The sequence below is a fragment of the Capra hircus genome, chromosome 21 (assembly GCF_001704415.2).
Source record: "Capra hircus breed San Clemente chromosome 21, ASM170441v1, whole genome shotgun sequence".
NCBI classification, from domain to species: domain Eukaryota; kingdom Metazoa; phylum Chordata; class Mammalia; order Artiodactyla; family Bovidae; genus Capra; species Capra hircus.
The window spans coordinates 5,664,439-5,685,915 of NC_030828.1; the positions used below are offsets into that span (position 1 = coordinate 5,664,439).

General features: G+C 43.6%; 1 protein-coding gene across 2 annotated transcripts in view; it reads left to right on the plus strand.

Moving 5' to 3' along the window:
* The window catches only part of ADAMTS17 (ADAM metallopeptidase with thrombospondin type 1 motif 17), a 390,832-nt gene that overhangs the window by 97,412 nt on the left and 271,943 nt on the right, over positions 1–21,477 (plus strand). For both annotated transcript variants that reach the window (XM_018066305.1, XM_018066306.1), the window contains exon 7: positions 5,841–5,884. In XM_018066305.1, coding sequence (XP_017921794.1) covers positions 5,841–5,884 — 44 coding nt within the window. The remainder of the gene's footprint in view (positions 1–5,840; positions 5,885–21,477) is intronic.

Sequence of the window (21,477 nt, forward strand, 5' to 3'; positions counted from 1 at the left end):
CAGTGATGGGAACCCCTGGATCCCATCTCGTCCAGCAGCTCTGGCCCCCACACTCACTAATCAGAGGCTTCCATGCTCTTTGAAATGGATTTTCGAGCCTCTGGGGCATTCGGTAAAGCACTGAGGATTGTACTGAGCATATGCTACAGCCTTTGAGAATGGGTTTGATTTGGGGAGCAGGGATGGTTCCTGGGGAACCTTGTCTATATGTGACTATAAATTAATGTGATTGATTTTCCAAATGATAATTCGATGAGGAGTACAAATTTTCCTAGAAAGGAGCTCTGTATAATATCACCTTTGGAATACACAGCTTAACTTCCAGGTTTATTACCTTGAAAGTGGTCTGTATAAATACTATATGAAATGTATAAATTCTGGTGTTTTGTTAAAAATAACCTAGGGGAATTTCCTCTATATTGCTTATTCACCTTCCTGCTGTTTCCTTTCTTGTCTAGGGGAGAAAATACTTGTAAGTGGTTTTGGTTTGGGAACAAATAGCCTTTTTATCAGAGGCAATAGATGTTACCAAAGTTAGTGCTGACAAAGCTTCTGGATTAGCCTTTTTACAAAACGCCATGAGAGAGTCTGAATGCACCCTCAGCCTCAGAATGCTTCCCATTCAGCTTTCTCCTTTCTCTTTTTCCTGTGTCCCAACAGCTTATTTACCATACTGGAAATATCTTGCATAAAAATGTTCTTCTTTACACCTCACACACGTTAGGATGCCTATTATTAAAACAAAACACCAGACAACAGAACAAGTGTTGGCGAGGATGTGGAAGCATTGGAACCCTTGTGCCCTGCTGGTGGGAATGTAAAACGGTGCAGCCTCTGTGGAGAACAGTATGGCAGTTCCTCGAAAAATTAAAAATAGAGCTACCATATGATCTAGCAATTTCACTTCTGAAAGCACTGAAAGCACAGTTTTAAAGATGTATTCATACACCTCTATTCATAACAACAGGCCATATTCAGGGGCCTTACTAATGATAGGTAAACTGTGGGAGCAGCCCAAGTGTCCATCAGTGGAGAAATGGATAAACAAAATGCGGGGTCTGGTGTTTGTTGCTGTTTGTATTCCAACACATGGAATATTATTCCACCTTAAGAAGGAAGGAAATTCTAACACCGGTTACCGCATAGATGAACCTGGAGGCTATTTTGCTGAGTGAAATAAGCTAGTCATAAGAGGACAAATCCTTTGTGATCCCACTTGTATGACATACCGAGAAAGGTTAAATTCATTTAGACAGAAATGGTTAGTGGCCAGGAGCTGCGGGGAGAATGGAACAGGGAGGTGTTTAATGGATACAGAAGCTCACTCTTCCACGAGTTCTGGAGATGTTGCAGAACAATGTGAGTGTACCTGTCACTGCAGAATGTACTCTTAAAAATGGGTAAGATGCTAAGTTTTGCTGTCGTAGAACTTACTTTATGACAGTAACAATCTTTTAAAATGAGCTTTCCTAACTAAGCACATTGGAGGTGGGGGTCCTGATTGCAGACGGGTTGTGGGTGCCGGTGAGGAAGATGTCTGGTGGCCTAGGAAGGCAAGGTGTCTTCAGCGGCAGGCCGAAGAGATGCAGAGGCCTCGGCCCTGCCGGCGTTGCCTCTCTCCTTTTCGAGCAATCTTGGTCCCTCTCACTTCCGTGGGGCTGCTGGACTAAACCAATGGTGCTGTCCATCTCCTGGGTCCTCAGAGACGTTACACTGAAGCCCTCCTACGAGGACAGGGTGGCAGCCACAGAGCTGGGGCTGGAAGCCCATGGGACTGAGCCGCACCGTTTAGAAATCAGAGGGTGTGAGCTGCGGTTCCCTGGGCGGGGATACTGATGGGCTGACATCTTCACAGGGAAATCAGGTGCAAGGCAGCTGCCGCTCTGGACCAGCGGCCCTTCCCCCCAGAGTAATCTGCACTGAGGGTCTAACAGGAGGCCGTGCAGGCTGGCCGTATTCAGGGGCCGGCATCCTCCAGTCCTGGGGCTGGCCGGTGTGGTTTCTTTGCCTTTTGTTTTCCATCTGGGCTGTGGCTGAGCCCGAGAGCATATCTTCCTGGGCGCCCACCAGCCGTACCGATGGCCAGCCGCTGAGAAGGGAGCATGACATCACATCGAGCAGAAGCTGCTGAGACAGGAGTGGTGGGTGCTGTGTCTCCAGCAGCTGCAGCCGTGTGGGGCCAGCAAGGACCTCTCAGTAGACTGAGCCTGGGGCCCAGGCGGGACCCGCACAGACTGGGCCTCAGGGAGCTTCACACCTGTCGTGGCCTCACCTTTGGCTCCACATCTCCTCCAGAATGCCAGGAGTTTTACCCCCAAGACCCAGGTCTGTGCTCCTGGAAAATAGCTGTAGGGACACGTGTGGCCAGCCCAGAGCATGACCCTGGGACGTGTCCAGCTGTCCCTCCCCCTTTCTCTTCCCATGTGACTCCACCCAGTCCCTTCCCAGCCCCAGGGATGGTCTTCTCTCAGCCTTTGGTCTTGCTCAAGGGACAGATCGGTAGGTACCTGTGGCGTTAACATTTTTAAACACTGGGGAAAGATAAGGCCACGAGGGAGCTGATAAGGCATGTTGAAAGTGGCCTGGAAATGTATGCCAGTCATTTCATAAAGGAGTCAGTACTTATTAAACCCCAACTATATGCCAGGCAATAGGTGATGTACAGGATTAGCTGTGTAACTTGTGCCTAGTGCAGAAGGAAAGCATGGGATCACATGTTAAAACATTGTTAAGAATTTCAAGACACTGAGAGCAGAGCATTAAAGCAGGTTGGGGGACGGGAGGCTTCTGGGTGAGGGGCCTGTGTGATGGTACAGCTCAGACACCCGTGGAGCCCGCTCTGGCCTGTAGATCCACGTAGCCTTTTCTTGAGGTAGAAACAGTGGAATGTGAGTGTGAGCTGACGTAACGACTGGAGAGCTGCACTGGGACCCTCACTTTTTTATTTTTTCTTTTCCATTTCTCTATTGACCCCTGCAGCCCTTCTGGCACGTAGGAGCCAGAGGACCTAGAGATGAAGCTGCCCCTGCAGGCAGATGGCTTTACTTTCCTTTTCTGAGAAAGGACCTTGAACAGGAAGGGGAGAGAAGATTCAGATTTTGGTGACCCTTTCAAAGCAGGCCTCTAATTGAACTTGGCCCCCTGTGAACCTACTTCCTCAGGAGAAGCAGCGGGGGATGCTGCAGGGTCCGTCACTTGGGACCACCCATTTCCCTACAGGGAGGCCGCGATAAGAGGACTCACCGTGCCCTTTAAGCGTCTTCCCCCAAGCTGGCCAGAGAGCCAGACAGGAGGAGGTGCGGCCAGTTCCCTCAGCAGCCCTGTCAGCCTGTTCAGTTCTCTCCTGTGAGTTAATGGCCACACAGCCTTTCTCCCTTTGCCCAAGTGAGGCAATGGGATGACACTTTAAGTTGTCAGTTGCTTGCTCTGGGAAACCCTGGAGCGAGGTCTCACGCCAGTCTGGTTGTGTGTGTGTGTGTGAGTGACATGCTCAGAACATTCCAGTGGGGAGTGTCAGGTCAAGAAAGTTGAGTTGGGGTTGGTTAAATACAAGGCCAGTGAATATATTTATGTCCCTAATTTTATTTGGTTTCCTCTCTGCCTCTGCGTCTTCCTTGCCACTCTCTATTGCCTGTAATTAGTCTTCTGAAAGTTATCTTTGACAGAAAAAAGCAAGGCATGAGTCTTTGTTTCCCTATGGTTATTCCATCTCCATTTCCACGGAGGCTCCCTTGGTTTTGGAGGGGGTTGTGAAAAGCATGGGGGTCTTCAAGGCTTCCTTTTATCCTTTGATAAAACCGTTTTAAAATTGATTACCAAAATACATGTTTATTGTGAAAGATTAGAAGTGCAGTCAGCAGCACTCAGGTGGGTTGCCAAGCGCCCTGGCCCATTTCCCTCCCGCTGTCTGTGCCCAGCTTTAGGGCCGCCCCTCCAAGCTGCCGCACCCCGCCGGCTGCCCCTTCCTCTGGGCTCGCAGGACGTCTGGGGTGCCTGGCAGGCCTGAGGCGGTGGCTCGGCCAGGGTATTTTGTACCTCAGAACCCCACGTGGAATCTTCACGCCTACAGATCTGGACTGTATGGTCTAGGGGCTCGGTAGAATCTTTGACAGCATTCAAGCCAGCCTGAAGCAGAGCTGGTGCTGAGAACACGCAGGTTTTGCTCCGTTCCTGTGGGCAGCCACATACTGCTGAGGGGTGTTAGGCATGGGTTACATTGTTCTGTTCTGTGCTCAGTCATTCAGTTGTGTCCGACTCTTTGTGACCCCATGGACTATAGCCCTCCAGACTCCTCCGTCCATGGGATTCTCCTGGCAAGAATACTGGAGCGGGTTGCCATTTGCTCCTCCAGGGGATCTTCCTGATGCAGGGATTGAAGCTGTGTCTCTTGAATCTCCTGCATTGACAAGCAGATTCTTCACCACTGCACTACCTGGGAAGCCCAGGTTACATTATGGAGACAAATAGGACAGAATGTGCTGTGGGTTGGAGGGAGGGAAAAGGAAAGCTGATGGTATTACACTGCCTTCTTGTCATCTTCCCTGGTGTGAGTGGGAGATCCCTTCCCTGAGAATAGATTTTTTTGATAGAAGGTGGGAGAGGAATGGAGGACATTGAATGCCGAAGTGGGGTGGACTGTCAGAAAGGGAAGGCGGTGAACAGCCCAGGCAGGACACCACTTTCGTTCTCAGCATTGCTTAGTGCCCGCATCGTCAGGCTGGCCCTGATTTTCTTCCCAGAGAGCTTTTTTAAGTCAAATGAGAAGTGCCTTACAACGAATTTCAGCCTGAAGCTTCACTGGAGTGGATGAGAGGGGGATTTCTCCGAGCTTCCACAGGTCCCCATGGGAGAATGAGCGTGGGGCCAGGCACTGCTGTTCTCGCCGAGTCTTGGGCAAGTGCTCTGGTTAGCTTCCACCTGTGGGCATTTATGGGCAGAAAGAAAGGTCCAAATGGAGCCCCTGGTACCTGCAGAACCAGGGCTATACCAGATTTCAAGCATCTTTGCTTTTCATTTGTACAGAGCCACGCACCTGGGAGATCCTAGGGAGCTTTAAAGAACATAACTTTTTGTTTGTTTGCGCCACGCAGCATGTGGGATCTTAGTTCCCTGACCAGGGATTGAACCCCAGCCCCCTCATGGGGAGTGTGGAGTCTTAGCCACTGGACCCCCAATGTGTTACCAGCTCAGTTGTGTCCGACTCATTATGACCCCATGGACTGTAGCCCACCAGGCTCCTCTGTCCATGGGATTCTCCAGGCAAGGATACTGGAGTGGGTTGCCATTCCCTTCTCTAGGGGATCTTCCCAACCCGGGGATCAAACCTGGTTCTCCTGCATTGCAGGCATACTCTTCACCATCTGAACCACCTGGGAAGTCCCAAAATATAACTTTTAGAAATGACTCTCTTGTTGTGTTCTCATGTAAGTGATATATGGTCATTCAAGCATATAAAACCAGTTCCTGCCCAAGTAGAGTAACTTAGGAAGTCAATATTAGTGTGATGATACTGACAAATAATTGTCTCTGATCGATGACTTGGTAAGCATCGTCTTCTGCAACTTCCATCATTGGATGGAGTCTTTCCAGCAACTAAGTGTTATGTGTGGAATAGTTTAGTTATGAAAACAGGGTCTTATGTGGGGTTACTGGGCCTATCAGTTGGAAATCTTGGCAAAAAAAACCCACACTGCTAGTTATTATTTTTCATTATAATTCATGACAAAGTAATAACTTTGTTATTGGCAAGACAAGTAATCAAAATTAACTGACATGTTTTCTTCTCTTATTCTTGGAGGTACTGCACACACCTGACTATGTCTTTTTAAAAATTTTTTTAGGACAGATTTCTGCGTACACAAAGATGAACCTTGTGACACCGTTGGTAAGTTTAGAGTTAAAATAATAACTCTATAGTCTCTGATAACGTGGAGACGTGATAACCCTTCCAGTCTGAAAGCGCCATCCTTAGAGAAGCTCTGCTTTTCCTGTTACCTCTGTTTTTGGTAACTTTGGTCTTTGATTTTGTTTTACTTTTCTTCTTTCCTACAAAGTTTTGCAATTTCTTATGGCAGAAGTCATCTAGACAAAGGGTTAATAAGGAAGAAATGTAAAGTGCAGCCCAGGGGAGGAGCCTCCAGGCTGCCCCGAGGTGACTCACTGGGTTGCCTCTTGATCACCAGTGGGAAGGGGACCTCACTGAGTTACATGATGGTCATGAGACAGAAGCTTCACCAAGTGTCCTCAGAGGTGAGATGTGACTGCAGGGTGGTGGGAATGGTGTATTTCCCATCCTTGGCACCAGGCCCATCACTTTCTGCTCGAACGGTAGCAATACTGACATGTAACACAGGAAAACACCAATCCCCTCTCCCCCAGCCCTTCAGGCTATACCACCTTCCCCAGTTTCCCCTTCACTTGCTGTTTTCTTTCTCTCCTGTCCTCAGTTTTGTCTGGCTTGCTCTAGACCTCTCATAGATTTTGAATTGGAACTGGTCTTTGGGTGCAGGAATAGAGTACTTGGTTAAGGGGAAATACCAAGAGGGTGGCCAGTTTTGTCTGCTGTAGCACAAACTTCTATTCACAAGGAGGTTGAAATATTGAACCATCGGAAGTACAGTTTGGAACTGAATTATAGGAAAAGTGAAGGAAAATGGTATAGAATTGAATATATCTATTATTGTGGAATTCAGATGTTACACAGAGCAGGCAATGGCACCCCACTCCAGTACTCTTACCTGGAAAATCCCATGGACGGAGGAGCCTGGTGGGCTGCAGTCCATGGGGTCGCTAAGAGTTAGACACGACTGAGTGACTTCACTTTCACTTTTCACTTTCATGCATTGGAAAAGGAAATGGTAACCCACTCCAGTGTTCTTGCCTGGAGAATCCCAGGGATTGGGGAGCCTGGTGGGAGGCTGTCTATGGGGTCTCACAGAGTCGGACACGACTGACACAACTTAGCAGCAGCAGCAGCAGATGTTACAAACCTGTGCTTCCCGTTGAGTCCTGGCAGCAGGTAATCCCGAGCCTTTGCTTTGGCTCTGCCACATACGAGCTGGGTGACCTTCAGTGAAGTGAAGTCACTCAGTCCTATTCCTTGCGACCCCATGAACAATAGCCTGCTAGGCTCCTCTGTCCATGGGATTTTCCAGGCAAGAATACTGGAGTGGGTTGCCATTTCCTTTTTCAGGGGATCTTCCCAACCCAGGAATCAAACCCAGGTCTCCCGCATTGCAGGCCGATTCTTTACTGGCTGAGCCACATGGGAAGCCCTAAGTAAATCTCCATAATCCATAAAACGGTCACTTTGGACAAGGTCACTTATAAGGTCTTTCCAAATCTTGTAGAATGATAGCTAGCATTTATGCCGCATTTCAGAATTTAAAAATGATTTTTTTATACTATACTTTATCAATCCTCTAAAGTCTGAGAACTAAGTGTTAAAAACCAACTAGCCAATCCATGCTTTGTTATTTGGGAGCTGTCTCCATAATGGAATTACTAGACAAATGCAGCGTGCAGGAGGCTTCAAGAGAGGGTTAGCTGATGCCCGTCTGAGTCTGACTGGGACTGGAGAGGACTGGGGTATGTCCACCTCTGGCAGTCCCCTGCCGGGACTGCCAAAGCATATGCTATCTGGAGGACTGTCTACTCTTTCCCAGTGTTCACAAGTCAGCTCTGACAGCTTTAACTCGTGTGCTGTGTCCTTTAGCAGGGCTAGAGAGGCTGGGTCACCACTGTTAATTGAATGAGGGAATAAAATTGAATGCAAATGAATAGACGCCAATATTTTTGAATTGGTGTGCATCTGATGAAATGGTTTTCTTTTATGTCATTTAGAGCCGGCTTTAATTTTTTTTTGAATGTATCACTATCATATCTGCACAGCAGCTGGCTCTCTCATGCGTCCTTCCCTCATCTAAACCACATCCCCGTGTGACCTATATTCATCTGCTAGGCAGTTATAGCAAAATACCACGACTGGGAGGCTTAAACACAGACAGTTACTGCCTCACAGTTCTGGAGGCTGGAAGTTCAGAATGGGAACGTCCACAGGGTCGATGTCTCCTGGAGCTCCCTGCTTGGCTTGCAGATGGCCATCCCCTGCTCGAGAGAAGGGTCCTCCGTGCCTTCTCTCTGTGTGTGCCTGTGCCCCAGCCTCCTTTTTTATAAAGGACACCACTTATCTTCGATCACAGCCCCACTCTGATGATCTTATTTAAACTTAATTACCTCTTCAAAGTCCCTGTCCCCAAATATCTCCACGCTGAGGGTTGTGGCTTCAACTTACGGTTTCGGGGAGGATTCAGTGCAATCCATAATGTTACTCATTTGACACTTAACCACATACTGTCAGTTTCTTTAAAAACAGTCACAAAACCCACATGGTGTTTATTTAGTATACATTTATCCTAATATGTCACAATTTACTTGTATCAAGTTAGCCAGTAAGAATAATGGGTGCATTTGATGAAAATAATAATTTGAACACTGGGCTTATGGAAGTCCTACAGCAGTCTCATCCAGTTTACTTCTATATTTTTTTTACCTTCATATTTTGTGAAATAATTATAGAAGTTCTTTAAGTTGTCAAAACAGTACAGGAAAGTCTCTTATCAATCATTCGGCTTCTTATAGTGACATCTCACCCAACTGTAGTGGATTTCCAAAGCCAGGAAACTGATTGGGACGACGCAGTGAACTAGACTACAGATCTTGTTCAGGTTTCACTGATTTTTCCATTCATTCATTTTGGGGTTTGCTTTTACCTGTTGTTCCATGACATTTTGTCATGTGTAAATTCATCCATCCACCTCAACAATCAAGAGCAAAACTGGTTCGTCCCTGCCAAACAGTTCCCTTAGGCTGGCCCTGAATCACCCTTTCCTTCCCTGTCTTTCCCTAATCCTGGCTCCTATCTACCCATAATCTGTCACTATGATTTTGTCATTCCAGCATCCCACAGAGTGGAAAAATAATCTGAATCACATAGATATGCGGTTGCCAATGCCAGGAGATTTTGAGCAGCTGCCTCAAATCTCAGAATCCAGCTGTAGTAGGAGGGGCTGTCCTGAGTCCTTTAGAAAATGAAATAGTCTGGTACCTTGAGAAACTGGGGAAGCTTGGGGTTTATCAACATTTTGTATTTGGTATGTAGTAGTGTTTTTTTTTTTTTTTTGCTTTGTTGTTTTATTTAGGATATAACTTACAGGAAGTAAAGCATACAAATCTTGATGGATTTAAAACATTAATGCCTATACTTGTTTTCTAGTTTATCTCTTATTTATTGAAACAATTTTAAAGGACTGTTTTGAGTCCAGTTTTAATCTATTTTTTAAAATTGTGGTTATAACATAAAATTGACCATCCTAACCATTTTTTAGTGGATAGTTCAGTGGCATTAAGTAGGCCCGCATTGTTGTGTAATCATATCCCTGTACTCTCAGAGCAATACTCATAGTAAGATATGGAATGTTCTCAGCCCCCAGAAGGTTCCCTCATGCTTCCTTCACGTCCTCCAGAGGTGTGCCCCCAAAGGTAGCCTACTACTATAAATGTTTAAATCCCTGTTTTTTAACAGATCAATTTAAAAATAGTTTAAACTTCGAAGTTAAATTTGAATGGTTCATTTGAAGAACCTCTGAGGTGCTGAGTGGAGTTCGGGGCTCCATGAATAGTGCCTCCCTCTGCATTGCTCAGTGTGCACTAGTCAGCTCCGCAGACAGGATTCCCAGCTGTGGAGACAAGCAGAAAGGGCATCCGTCAGAAGTGGGACCGACCGAGGCTAGAGGACCTGCTTGGAGCACAGCTGGCGCCTGAGGGGCCCTCAGGGCGAGGCCTGTGCGGAGGTCGGTGGCCGGGCTGTGGGGACGGCCCCCTCTGCTCCCTCAGCCACGTGTCACTGCCTCTGAGGCCTGCCCTCGATCACGTGACTGCCTCTCTCTACCCTGACCTGCGTGGGGGCGAGGGGGCTCTGGCCCTTCAGGGAGACACAGGGGAAACACAGGCACGTCCACAGTGTGTGAGTGTACTGGGGGTCTGCCGAGAGGGTGCTTTACCAAGGAAGGATGGTGCTGACAGCGAAGGATGACGGTGCTCTCTGCACGTCTGAGCTCTAAGACTGAAGCCCGAGACGCCGACATGTCGTTTGTGCACTTTGCAGGGTTCCTACTGACACAGGTGAGGGGGCTTCCGTGACCCCGATTCTAAGGCAGTCCTGATTCCTGCAGGGGTGAGGCCACACCAAGCGGCTCCGTATTGGCCAGGAGCTCAACGGAGCAGACGAGTGGACACACTTTTAAATAATCATGCCAGGTAGACCCTCCCACCCTGTTAGGCTACTGTGGGGGGAAGGGTCCCACTCACCTCCAGCTTGGGGAAGACACACTCAAGGAGAACTGAAGACAACTCTTGAGGCAGGAGGATCTGGGAAAGCAGGCTTCTTCTCTAACAGAAGCAGCTGCCGCCTCACTGTGGTCCCTACGGGGCATATTTCAGACTTGCCTTTGTGGGATGTGGCCTTTCCTCTGTTGAGTTGCTTCATCCTGCAAGATCTGCTTGCCTGCCACCATCCTGATGCTGAGGGCTCCTAGGTGAGAAGAGGGTGCCGGGAAGTGCAGAGTCGTGGGCGCGGGAGATCTCTGAAGGCCGTGCTGATCCTTTGCTCTCCTTCTCCCAGACCCCCAGGCCTCTCTGTGGTCCAGGCATGATCATCCATGTCTCTTCGCAGCCTGGCTGACCAGACACATCTTTTTTTTTAAATTTATCTACTTAATTGGAGGATAATTGCTTTACAATAATGTGTGGGTTTTTGGCATACAACGATATGAAGCAGCCGTAGGTATAAATATGTCCATTCCCTCTTGAAACTCCCTCCCACCTCCCAATCCATCCCACCACTCTAAGTTGTCAAAGAACACTAGTTTGAGCTCATTTTATCATATAGAAAATTCTGCCTGGCTATCTATTTTTCTTATGGTAATATTTATGTTTCCATGGTACTCTTTACACTCCTTTGCCTACTGTGTCCACAAGTCTGTTCTTATGTCTGCATCTCCATTGCTGCCCTGCAAATAGGTTCATCAGTACCATCTTTCTAGAGTCCAAGTATATGCATTAATATATGATATTTGGTTTTCTCTTTCTGACATTTCATTCTGAATCATAGACTCAAGGTTTATCCAGTTCGTTAGAACTGACTCAAATGTGTTCCTTTTTATAGCTGAGTGATATTCCATTGTGCATATGTACCAAAACTTCTTTATCCATTCATCTGTCGATGGACATCTAGGTTGCTTTCATGTGCTAGCTATTGTAAATACTGCTACAGTGAGCGTTGGGGTACATGTGTCCTTTTCAGTTATGATTTTCCCAGGGTATATGCCCACTAGTGGGATTGTTGGGTCATATGATAGTTTAATTCCTAGATTTTTAAGGAATCTCCATACTGTTCTCCATAGTGGCTGTATCAATTTATATTCCCACCAAGAGTGCAAGAAGATTTTCTCCACACCCTCCCAGCATTTATTGTTTGTAGACTTTTTGATGATGGCCATTCTGACTGGTGTGAGGTTGCATCTCATTGTAGTTTGGATTTGCATTTCTCTAATAATGAGTGATGTTGAGCATCTTTTCATGTGTTTATTAGTCGTCTGTATGTATTCTTTGGAGAAATGTCTGTTTAGGTCTTTGGCCCACTTTTTGATTGGGCTGTTTATATTTCTGGTATTGAGTTGCATGAGCTGCTTGTGTATTTTGTAAATTAATCCTTTGTCAGTTGTTTCATTTGCTGTTATTTTCCACCATTCTGAGGGTTGTCTTTGCACCTTGTTTATAGCTTCCTTTAAGAATTTTCCACAGTTTATTGTGATACTCACAGGCAAAGGCTTTGGCTTAGCCAATGAAGCAGAAGTGGATGTTTTTCTGAAATTCTCTTGATTTTTCTATAATCCAACAGATGTTGGCAATTTGATCTCTGGTTCCTCTGCCTTTTCTAAATTCAGCTTGCACATCTGGAAGTTCTTGGTTCATGTACTGTTGAAGCCTAGATTGGAGAATTTTGAGCATTACTTTGCTAGTGTGTGAGATGAGTATAATTGTGTGGTAGTTTGAACATTCTTTGGCCTTGCCATTCTTTGGGATTAGAATGAAAACTGATCTTTTCCAGTCCTGTGGCCACTGCTGAGTTTTCCAAATTTGCTGGCCTATTAAGTGCAGCACTTTTCACAGCATCATCTTTTAGGATTTGAATTAGCTCAGCTGGAATTCCATCACCTCCACTAGCTTTGTTCGTAGTGAGCCATATTTCCTTAGGTCCACTTGACACCAGGATGTCTGGCTCTGGGTGAGTGATCACACCATCGTGGTTATCTGGGTCATGAAGATTTTTTTTTTATAGTTCTGTGTATTCTTGCCACTTCTTAATATCTTCTGCTTCTGTTAGGTCCATACCATTTCTGTCCTTTATTGTGTCCATCTTTGCATGAAATGTTCCCTTGGTATCTCTAATTTTCTTGAAGAGATCTCTAGTTTTTCCCACTCTATTGTTTTCCTCTATTCTTCGCATTGATCACCTAGGAAGGCTTTCTTATCTCTCCTTGCTATTCTTTGGAACTCTGTGTTCAAATGAGTATATCTTTCCTTTTATCCTTTGCGTTTCACTTCTCTCCTCTTCTCAGCTATTTGTAAGGCCTCCTCAGACAACCATTTTGCCCTTTTGCATTTCTACTTCTTAGGGATGATTTTGATCACCACCTCCTGTACAATGTTACAAACCTCTGTCCATAGTTCTTTAGGCACTCTATCTATCACATGTAATCCCTTGAATCTATTTCTCATTTCCACTGTATAACTATAGGGGATTTGATTTAGGTCATACCTGAATGGTCTAGTGGTTTTCCCTACTTTATTCAATTTAAGTCTGAATTTTGCAATAAGGAGTTCATAATCTGAGCCACAGTCAGCTCCTGGTCTTATATTTTCTGACTGTACAGAGCTTATCCATCTTCGGCTGCAAATAATAGAATCAATCTGATTTTGGTATTGACCAGCTGGTGGTGTCCATGTATATATAGACTTGTCCCTTGTGTTGTTGGAAGAAGGTAATGGGAATACCAGACCACCTTACCTGCCTCCTGAGAAATCTGTATGCAAGTCGAGAAGCAGCAGATAGATCTGGACATGGAACAATGGACTGGTTCCAAACTGGGAAAGGAGTATGTCAAGGCTGTATATTGTCACCTTTTGCTTAGAATTTCAAATTCCATGGACTGCACAGTCTAATGGGTCACAAAGAGCTGGACACAACTGAGTGACTTCCACTTTGGACTTCCCTGATAGTTCAGTTGGTAAAGAATCCACCTGCAATGCAGAAGACCCTGGCTTGATTCCTGAGTCAAGAAGATCTGCTGGAGAAGGGATAGGCTACCCACTCCAGTATTCTTGGGCTTTCCTGTGGCTCAACTGATAAAGAATCCACCTGCCGTGCGGGAGACCCAGATTTGATCCCTGTATTGGGAAGATACCCTGGAGAAGGAATAGGCTGCCCACTCCAGTATTCTGGCCTGGAGACTATATTCCATGGGGTTGCAGAGTCGGACAGCTTCACTCAATTTGCTTATTTAACTTATATACAGAGTACATCATGCAAAGTGCCAGGTTGGATAAAGCACAAGCTGGAATCAAGGTTGCAATGAGAAATATCAATAACCTCAGATATGCAGATGATACCACCCTTATGGCTGAAAGGGAATAGGAACTAAAGAGCCTCTTGATGAAAGTTAAAGAGGAGAATGAAAAAGTTGGCTTAAAACTCAGCATTCAAAAAACAAAGATCATAGCATCCAGTCCCATCACTTCATGATAAATAGATGAGGAAACAATGGAAACAGTGACAGACTTTCTTTTCTTGGGCTCCGAAAGCACTGCAGATGGTGACTGCAGTCATGAAATTAAAAGAAGCTTGCTACTTGGAAGAAAAGCTATGACCAACCTAGACAGCATATTATAAAGCAGAGATATTACTTTGCCGATGAAGGTCCATCTAGTCAAAGCTATGGTTTTTCCAGTAGTCATGTATGGTTGTAAGAGTTGGCCCATAAAGAAGGCTGAGTGTCAAAGAATTGATGCTTTTGAACTGTGGTGCTGGAGAGAATTCTTGAGAGTCCCTTGGACTGCAAGGAGATCCAACCAGTCCATCCTACAGGAAATCAGTCCTGAATATTCATTGAAAGGACTGATGCTGAAGCTGAGACTCCAATACTTTGGCCATCTGAAGTGAAGAATTGACTCACTGGAAAAAAACCCTGATGCTGGGAAAGATTGAAGTGGGAGGATAAGGGGATGACAGAGGATGAGATGGTTGGATGGCATCACTGATTCAATGGACATGAGTTTGAGTAAAGTCCAGGAATTGGTGATGAACAGGGAAGCCTGGTGTGCTGCAGTCCATAGGGTCATAAAGAGTCAGGCACGACTGAGTGACTGAACTGAACTGGTAGTTTCCTTTGCTGTGTAAAACTTTTCAGTCTAATTAGGTCCCACTTGTTTAGTTTTTATTGTTTTATCTGTACCCTGGATGATGGATCACAGGATCTTGCTGTGATTTATGTCAAAGAGTGTCCTGCATATGTTTTCCTCTAAGATTTTGATGGTCTCTGGTCTTCCATTTAGGTTTTTAGTCCTTTTTAAGTTTATCTTTGTGTATGGTATTAGAAAGTGTTCTAATTTCATTCTTTCATACACAGCTGTCTCGTTTTCCTAGCACCACTTATTGAAGAGACTGTCTTTTCCCCATTGTATATTCTTGCCTCCTCTGTCAAAGATGAGGTACCCGTAAGTGCACGGGTTTATCTCTGGCCTTTCTATCTTGTTCCATTGGTCTATATTTCTGTTTTCGTGCCAGTACCATACTGTCTTGTTGACTGTAGCTTTGTAGTATAGTGTAAAATCAGGAAGGTTTATTTTTTCCAACTCTGTTCTTTTTTCTCAAGATTGTTTGCATATTCGGGGTCTTTTGTGTTTTCATAAAAATTAATTTTTTTTGTTCTAGTTCTGTGAAAAATGCCATTGGTAATTTGATAGGGATTGCTTAGAATATGTAGATTGCTTTGAGTAGTATGGTCATTTTCACAATATTGTTTCTTCCAGTCCAAGAACATGGTATATCTCTCCATCTGTTTGTGTCAGCTTTGATTTCTTTCATCAGTGTCTTTCAGTTTTCTGTATACAGCTCTTTTGTCTCCCTAGATAATTTTATTCATAGATTTTTTTTTCTTTTTGTTGCAGTGGTATATGGGATTGATTCCTTAATTTTCTTTCTGATTTTTCATTGTTAATGTATAGGAATGCAAGTGGTTTCTGTGTATTGATTTTGTATCCTGTGACTTTACTAAATTCACTGATTGTCTGTGTGTCTGCTTAGTCACCCAGTAGTGTCCAAGTCCTTGCTATCCCATGGAGTGTAGCCCACCATGCCCTTTGGTCCATAGAATTCTCCAGGCGAGGATATTGGAGTAGATAGCCATTCTCTTTTCCAGGGGATCCTTTCCTCATAGGACTAGAAACAAAAAAAAGAATATTTCTTCTTGCTATTTATATTCAACATTGCTGTGGAGATTCTATCCATGGCAATTCACTGATAAGCTCCAGTAACTTTCTGATAGTATCCTTAGGATTTTCTTTATATAACATCATATTATCTGCAAACAGTGAGAGTTTTACTTCTTCTTTTCCAGTCTGGATTCCTTTTCTTTCTTTTCCTTCTCTGATTGCCATGACTAGGACTTCCAAAACTATGTTGAATTATAGTGATGAGAGTGGGCAGTTTTGTCTTTTTCCTGATCTTAGAGGAAATACTTTGTTTTTCACCATTGAGAATAATGTTTGTTGTGAGTTTATTAAATATGGCCTTTATTATATTGTATTTATCTATGCCCATTCTGAAGAATTTTTATCATACATGGGTGCTAAATTTTGTCAAAAGCTTTTTCTGCATCTATTATGATTATCATATGACTTTTATATTTAAATATGTTGATATGGTATATCACATTGATTGATTTGCAGATATTGAAGAATTCTTGCATCTCTTGGACAAACCCAACTTGATCATGGTGTATGGTTCTTTTAATGTGTTGTTGGATTCTGTTTGCTAGAATTTTATTGAGGATTTTTCCATCTATGTTCATCAGTGATATTGACCTGTAATTTTCTTTTTTTGTGATGTCTTTATCTGGTTTTGGTATCACGGTGATGGTGACCTCATAGAATAAGTTTGAAAGTGTTCCTTCCCCTTCATTTTTTTGGAAGAATTTGAGGATAGGCATTAGTTTGTCTCTAAACATTTGACAGAATTCGCCTTGAAGCTATCTGCTCCAAGGCTTTTGTTTTTGGAGATTTTTGATCACAAATTTAATTTCAGTGCTGTGACTGACTGACTTGTTCATGATTTCTGTTTCTTCCTGGTTCAGTCTTGGAAGGTTGAAGTGTTCTAAGAATCTGTCCATTTCTTCCAGGTTGTCTTTTTATTGGCATATAGTTGCTCATAATGGTCTCTTGGGATTCTTTGTATCTCTGCATTGTCTGTTGTAACCTCTCCTTTTTCATTTTTAATTTTGTTGATTTGAGTCTTCTCCCCTTTTTTCTTGATGAATCTGACTAATGATCTGTAACTTTATCTATCTTAAACAACCAGCTTTTAGTTTTATTAATCTTTACTTTTGTCTCCTTCGTTTCTTTTCTGTTTATTTCTGTTCTGATTTTTATGATTTCTATCCTCACACTAGCTTTGGGGTTTTTTTGGTTCTTGTTTCTGTTGTTTTAGGGTAAAGTTAGGTTTCGTACTTTATGGTTTTTCTTGTGTCTTGAGATTGGATTGTTTTGCTATAAATTTCCCTCTTAGAACTGCTTTTGTTGCATCCTGTAGGTTTTGAGTCATTGTGTTTTCATGGTCATTTGTTTCTAGAAATTTTAAAATTTTTATTTTGTTTTTTGTTTTATTGTGTTTGTTTTAATCAGCTTTAATGCCATAACAAGCAGTTAGTGGGATCTCGCTTCCCCGGCCAGTGATGGGGCCTGAGCCTCTGGGGTGGGAGTGCTGAGTTCAGGGCACTAAATTGCCAGAAAACTCCTGATCCCAGGGAGTATTAATTAGTGATAGATAACTCCTACAAAGGCTCCAGGTGTATCCAAGACCCAGCATCACCCAACTGCCAGCAGCACTCAGTATAGGATGCTTCACCCAAACAGCAAGCAAGATACACACAAACCTAATCATCTGCAGACAGACTTCCCAAAGACACGCCTAAACATACCACCTCACACCGCCCTGCCCACCAGAGGGAGAAAACTTGCCTCCTCTGACCAGAATGTAGGCACAAGTCCCTCCAACATGAAGCCTAAACAAACCACTGAACCAACCTCACGCACCAAGGGCAGAGACCAAAAGGAAGAAGAACTACAACCATATAGCCTGGAGAAAGGGGACCTCAAACACAGTAAGTTGGAGTAAAAACACAGAAATATTAGGCAAATGAAGAAACAAGGTAAAAACTCACAAGACCAAATGATCGAGGAAGAAATAGGCAAGCTACTTGAAAAAGGATTCAGAGTGATGGTAGTAAAGATTACCTAAAACCTCAAAAATAGAACAGAGTGCAAGAGTCAGTTAACATACTTAACAAGGAGCTAGAATAAATAAAGAATAAACAGAGACAAACAATACAATTATTGAAATTAAAAATACCCTGGAAGGAATCAGTAGCAGAATTACTGGACAGAAGATGGATACGTGAGATGGAAGAGAGAACAGTGAAAATAACTGCTGAAAAGCAGAATAAAGAAAAAAGAATTGAGGATAGTCCCGGAGACCTCTGGGATGATATTAAATGTATGATCATATTAAATTCAAATTATAGAGGTTCCAGAGAAGAAAAGTAAGAGAAAGGATCTGAGAAATATTTTGAAGAGATTATAGTTGAAAATTTCCCTAACATGGGAAAGGAAATAGTCAGCTCCAAGAAGTGCAGAGAGCCCCATAAAGGATAAACCCAAGGAGAAACACACAAAGACACATACTAATCAGAGTAACAGATTAAACGCAAAGAAAGAATATTAAAAGCAGCAAGGGAAAGTGACAAGTAACATGCAAAAGAAGCCACATACAATTAACAGCTGATCCTTCAGCAGAAACTCTACAGGCCGGAAGGGAATGGCAGAATATATTTAAAGTACTGAAAGGGAAAAATCTACAGCCAAGGATACCCTACCCAACAAGGATATCATTCAAAATTGTTGAAGAAATCAAAAACTTTACAGACAAGACAAAGTTAAGAGCATTTAGCCCCACCGAACCAGCATTACAGCAAATGTTAAAGGGACTTCTATAGGCTGGAAACACAAGGAAAAGACCTACAAAAACAAACGAAAAGCAATTAAGAAAATGCCGATAGTAATATCAGTTCAGTTCACTCTGTCATGTCTGACTCTTCACAATCCTGTGGACTGCAGCACACCAGGCTTTCCTGTCCATCACCAACTCTCAGAGCTTGCTCAAACACATGTCCATTGAGTCACTGATGCCATCCAACCATCTCATCCTCTGTTGTCCCCTTCCCCTCCTGCCTTCAATCTTTCCCAGCATCACGGTCTTTTCCAGTGAGTCAGTTCTTTGTATCAGGTGGCCAAAGTATTGGAGTTTCAGCTTCAGCATCAGTCCTTCCAATGAATACTCACGACAGATTTCCTTTAGAATGGACTGGTTGGATCTTCTTGCAGTCCAAGGGACTCTCAAGAGTCTTCTCCAACACCTCGGTTCAAAAGCATTAATTCTTAGGCACTGAGCTTTCTTTATACTCCAAATCTCACATCCGTACATGACTACTGGAAAAACCAGTAGCTTTGACTAGATGGACATTTGTCGACAAATAATGTTTCTGCTTTTTAATATGCTGTCTAGGTTGGAGAAGGCAGTGGCAACCCACTACAGTACTCTTGCCTGGAAGATCCCATGGATGGAGGAGCCTGGTAGGCTGCAGTCCATGGGGTCGTGAGGAGTCAGACGCGACTGGGCGACTTCACTTTGGCTTTTCACTTTCATGCATTGGAGAAGGAAATGGCAACCCACTCCAGTGTTCTTGCCTGGAGAATCCCAGGGGTGGGGGAGCCTGGTGGGCTGCTGTCTATGGGGTCGCACAGAGTCGGACACGACTGAAGTGACTTAGCAGCAGCAGGTTGGTCATAGCTTTCCTTCCAAGGAGCAAGCATCTTTTAATTTCATGGCTGCAGTCACAATCTGCAGTGATTTTGGAGCCCAAGAAAATAAAGTCTGTCACTATTTTCACTGTTTCCCCATCTATTTGCTAGGAAATGATGGGACTGGATGCCATGATCTTCGATTTTTGAATGTTGAGTTTTAAGCCTTTTTTACTCTCCTCTCTGACTTTCATCAAGAGGCTCTTTAGTTCTTCTTCACTTTCTGCTATAAGGGTGGTGTCATCTGCATATCTGAGGTTATTGATATTTCTTCCTGCAATCTCAATTCCAGCTTGTGCTTCATCCAGCCCGGCATTTCGCATGATGTACTCTGCATATAAGTTAAATAAACAGAGTGACAATATATAGCCTTGACGTACTCCTTTTCCTATTTGGAACTAGTCTGTTATTCCATGTCTGGTTCTAACTGTTGTTTCTTGGCCTGCATACAGGTTTCTGAGGAGATAGTTAAGGTGGTCTGTTATTCCCATCTCTTAAGAATTTTCCGCAGTTTGTTGTGATCCACACAGTCAAAGGCTTTGGCATAGTCATTAAGAGCAGAAGTAGATGTTTTTTTGGAACTCTCTTGCTTTTTTGATGATCCAGTGGATATTGGCAATTTGATCTCTGGTTCCTCTGCTGTTTCTTAATCTAGCTTGAACACTTGCAAGTTCATGGTTCATGTATTGCTGAAGCCTGGCTTGGAGAATTTTGAGCATTATTTTACTAGCATGTGAGATGAGTGCAATTGTGTCGTAGTTTGAGCATTCTTTGGCATTGCCTTTCTTTGGGATTGGAATGAAAACTGACTTTTCCAATCCTGTGGCTTCTGCTGAGTTTTCCAAATTTGCTGCCATATTGAGTGCAGCACTTTCATAGCATCATCTTTTAGGATTTGAAATTGCTCAATTGGAATTCCATCACCTCCACTAGCTCTGTTCATACTGATGCTTCCTAAGGCCCACTTGACTTTGCATCCCAGGATGTCTGGCTCTAGGTGAGTGATCACATCATCGTGGTTATCTGGATCATTAAGATCTTTTTTGTATAGTTCTTCTGTGTATTCTTGCCATCTCTTCTTAATATCTTCTGCTCCTGTTAGGTCAATAGGAGCATATATATCAGTATATATAGATATATACAGTATAATAGGAACATATGTATCAGTAATTACTGTAAATATAAATGAGTTAATCCAAAAAACACAGACTGGCTCAATGGATACAAAAACAAGACCCATATATGTGCTGTCCACAAAAAACTCACTTTAGACCTAGAGACACATAGAAACTGAAAGTGAGAGGATGGAAAGAGATATTCCACACAGTTAGACATCAAGAGAGAGACAGAGTAGTAATTCTCATATCAGACAAAATAGAACTTAAAGAATATCAGAATAAATAAGGAAGGATCCTACATAATGATCAAGAGATCAATTCAAGAAGAAGATAAAATAATTGTAAATATTTGTGTACCTAACATAGGAGCACCTCAATACATAAGGCAAACATTAACAGACATAAAAGGAGTAATTGACAGTAACACAGCATTAGTAGGGAACTTTAACATTTCACTTACACCAATGGACAAATCATCAAAACAGAATATTAACAGGGAAACACAAGCCTTACATGACACATTAGACCCCATGGACCTAGTTGATATCTTCAGGACATTCCATCCAAATGCAGAAGAATACAGTTTCTTCTCAAGTGCACATGGGACATTTTCCAGGATAGATCACATGTTGGGTCACAAATCAAGCCTCAAAATAATGTAAGAAAGTTGAAATCATAGCAAGCATCATTTCTGACCACAATGCTATGAGTCTATATATCAGTGATGGGAAAAAACTGTAAAAAGCACAAACATGTGGAGATTAAGTAATACATTTCTAAATAACCAACAGGTTACTGAAGACCAGACACATTTTGATTACGGTCAGGAGACGTGGGATGCTTGTCCTGCTCCCATCCTCAGCTGTAGGTTGAGCTATGGTCAGGTTTTTTTGACAGCCTAATTCAAGGGCTTCCCTGGTGGCTCAGTGGTAAAGAACCTGCCTGCCAGTGCAAGAGATGTGAATTCAATCCCTGGGCCAGGAAGATACCCTGATGAAGGAAATGGCAACCCACTCCAGTATTCTTGACTGGGAAATCCCATGGACAGAGGAGACTGGTGGTCTGCAGTCTATGGGGTCACAAAAGAGTTGGACACAACTTATCG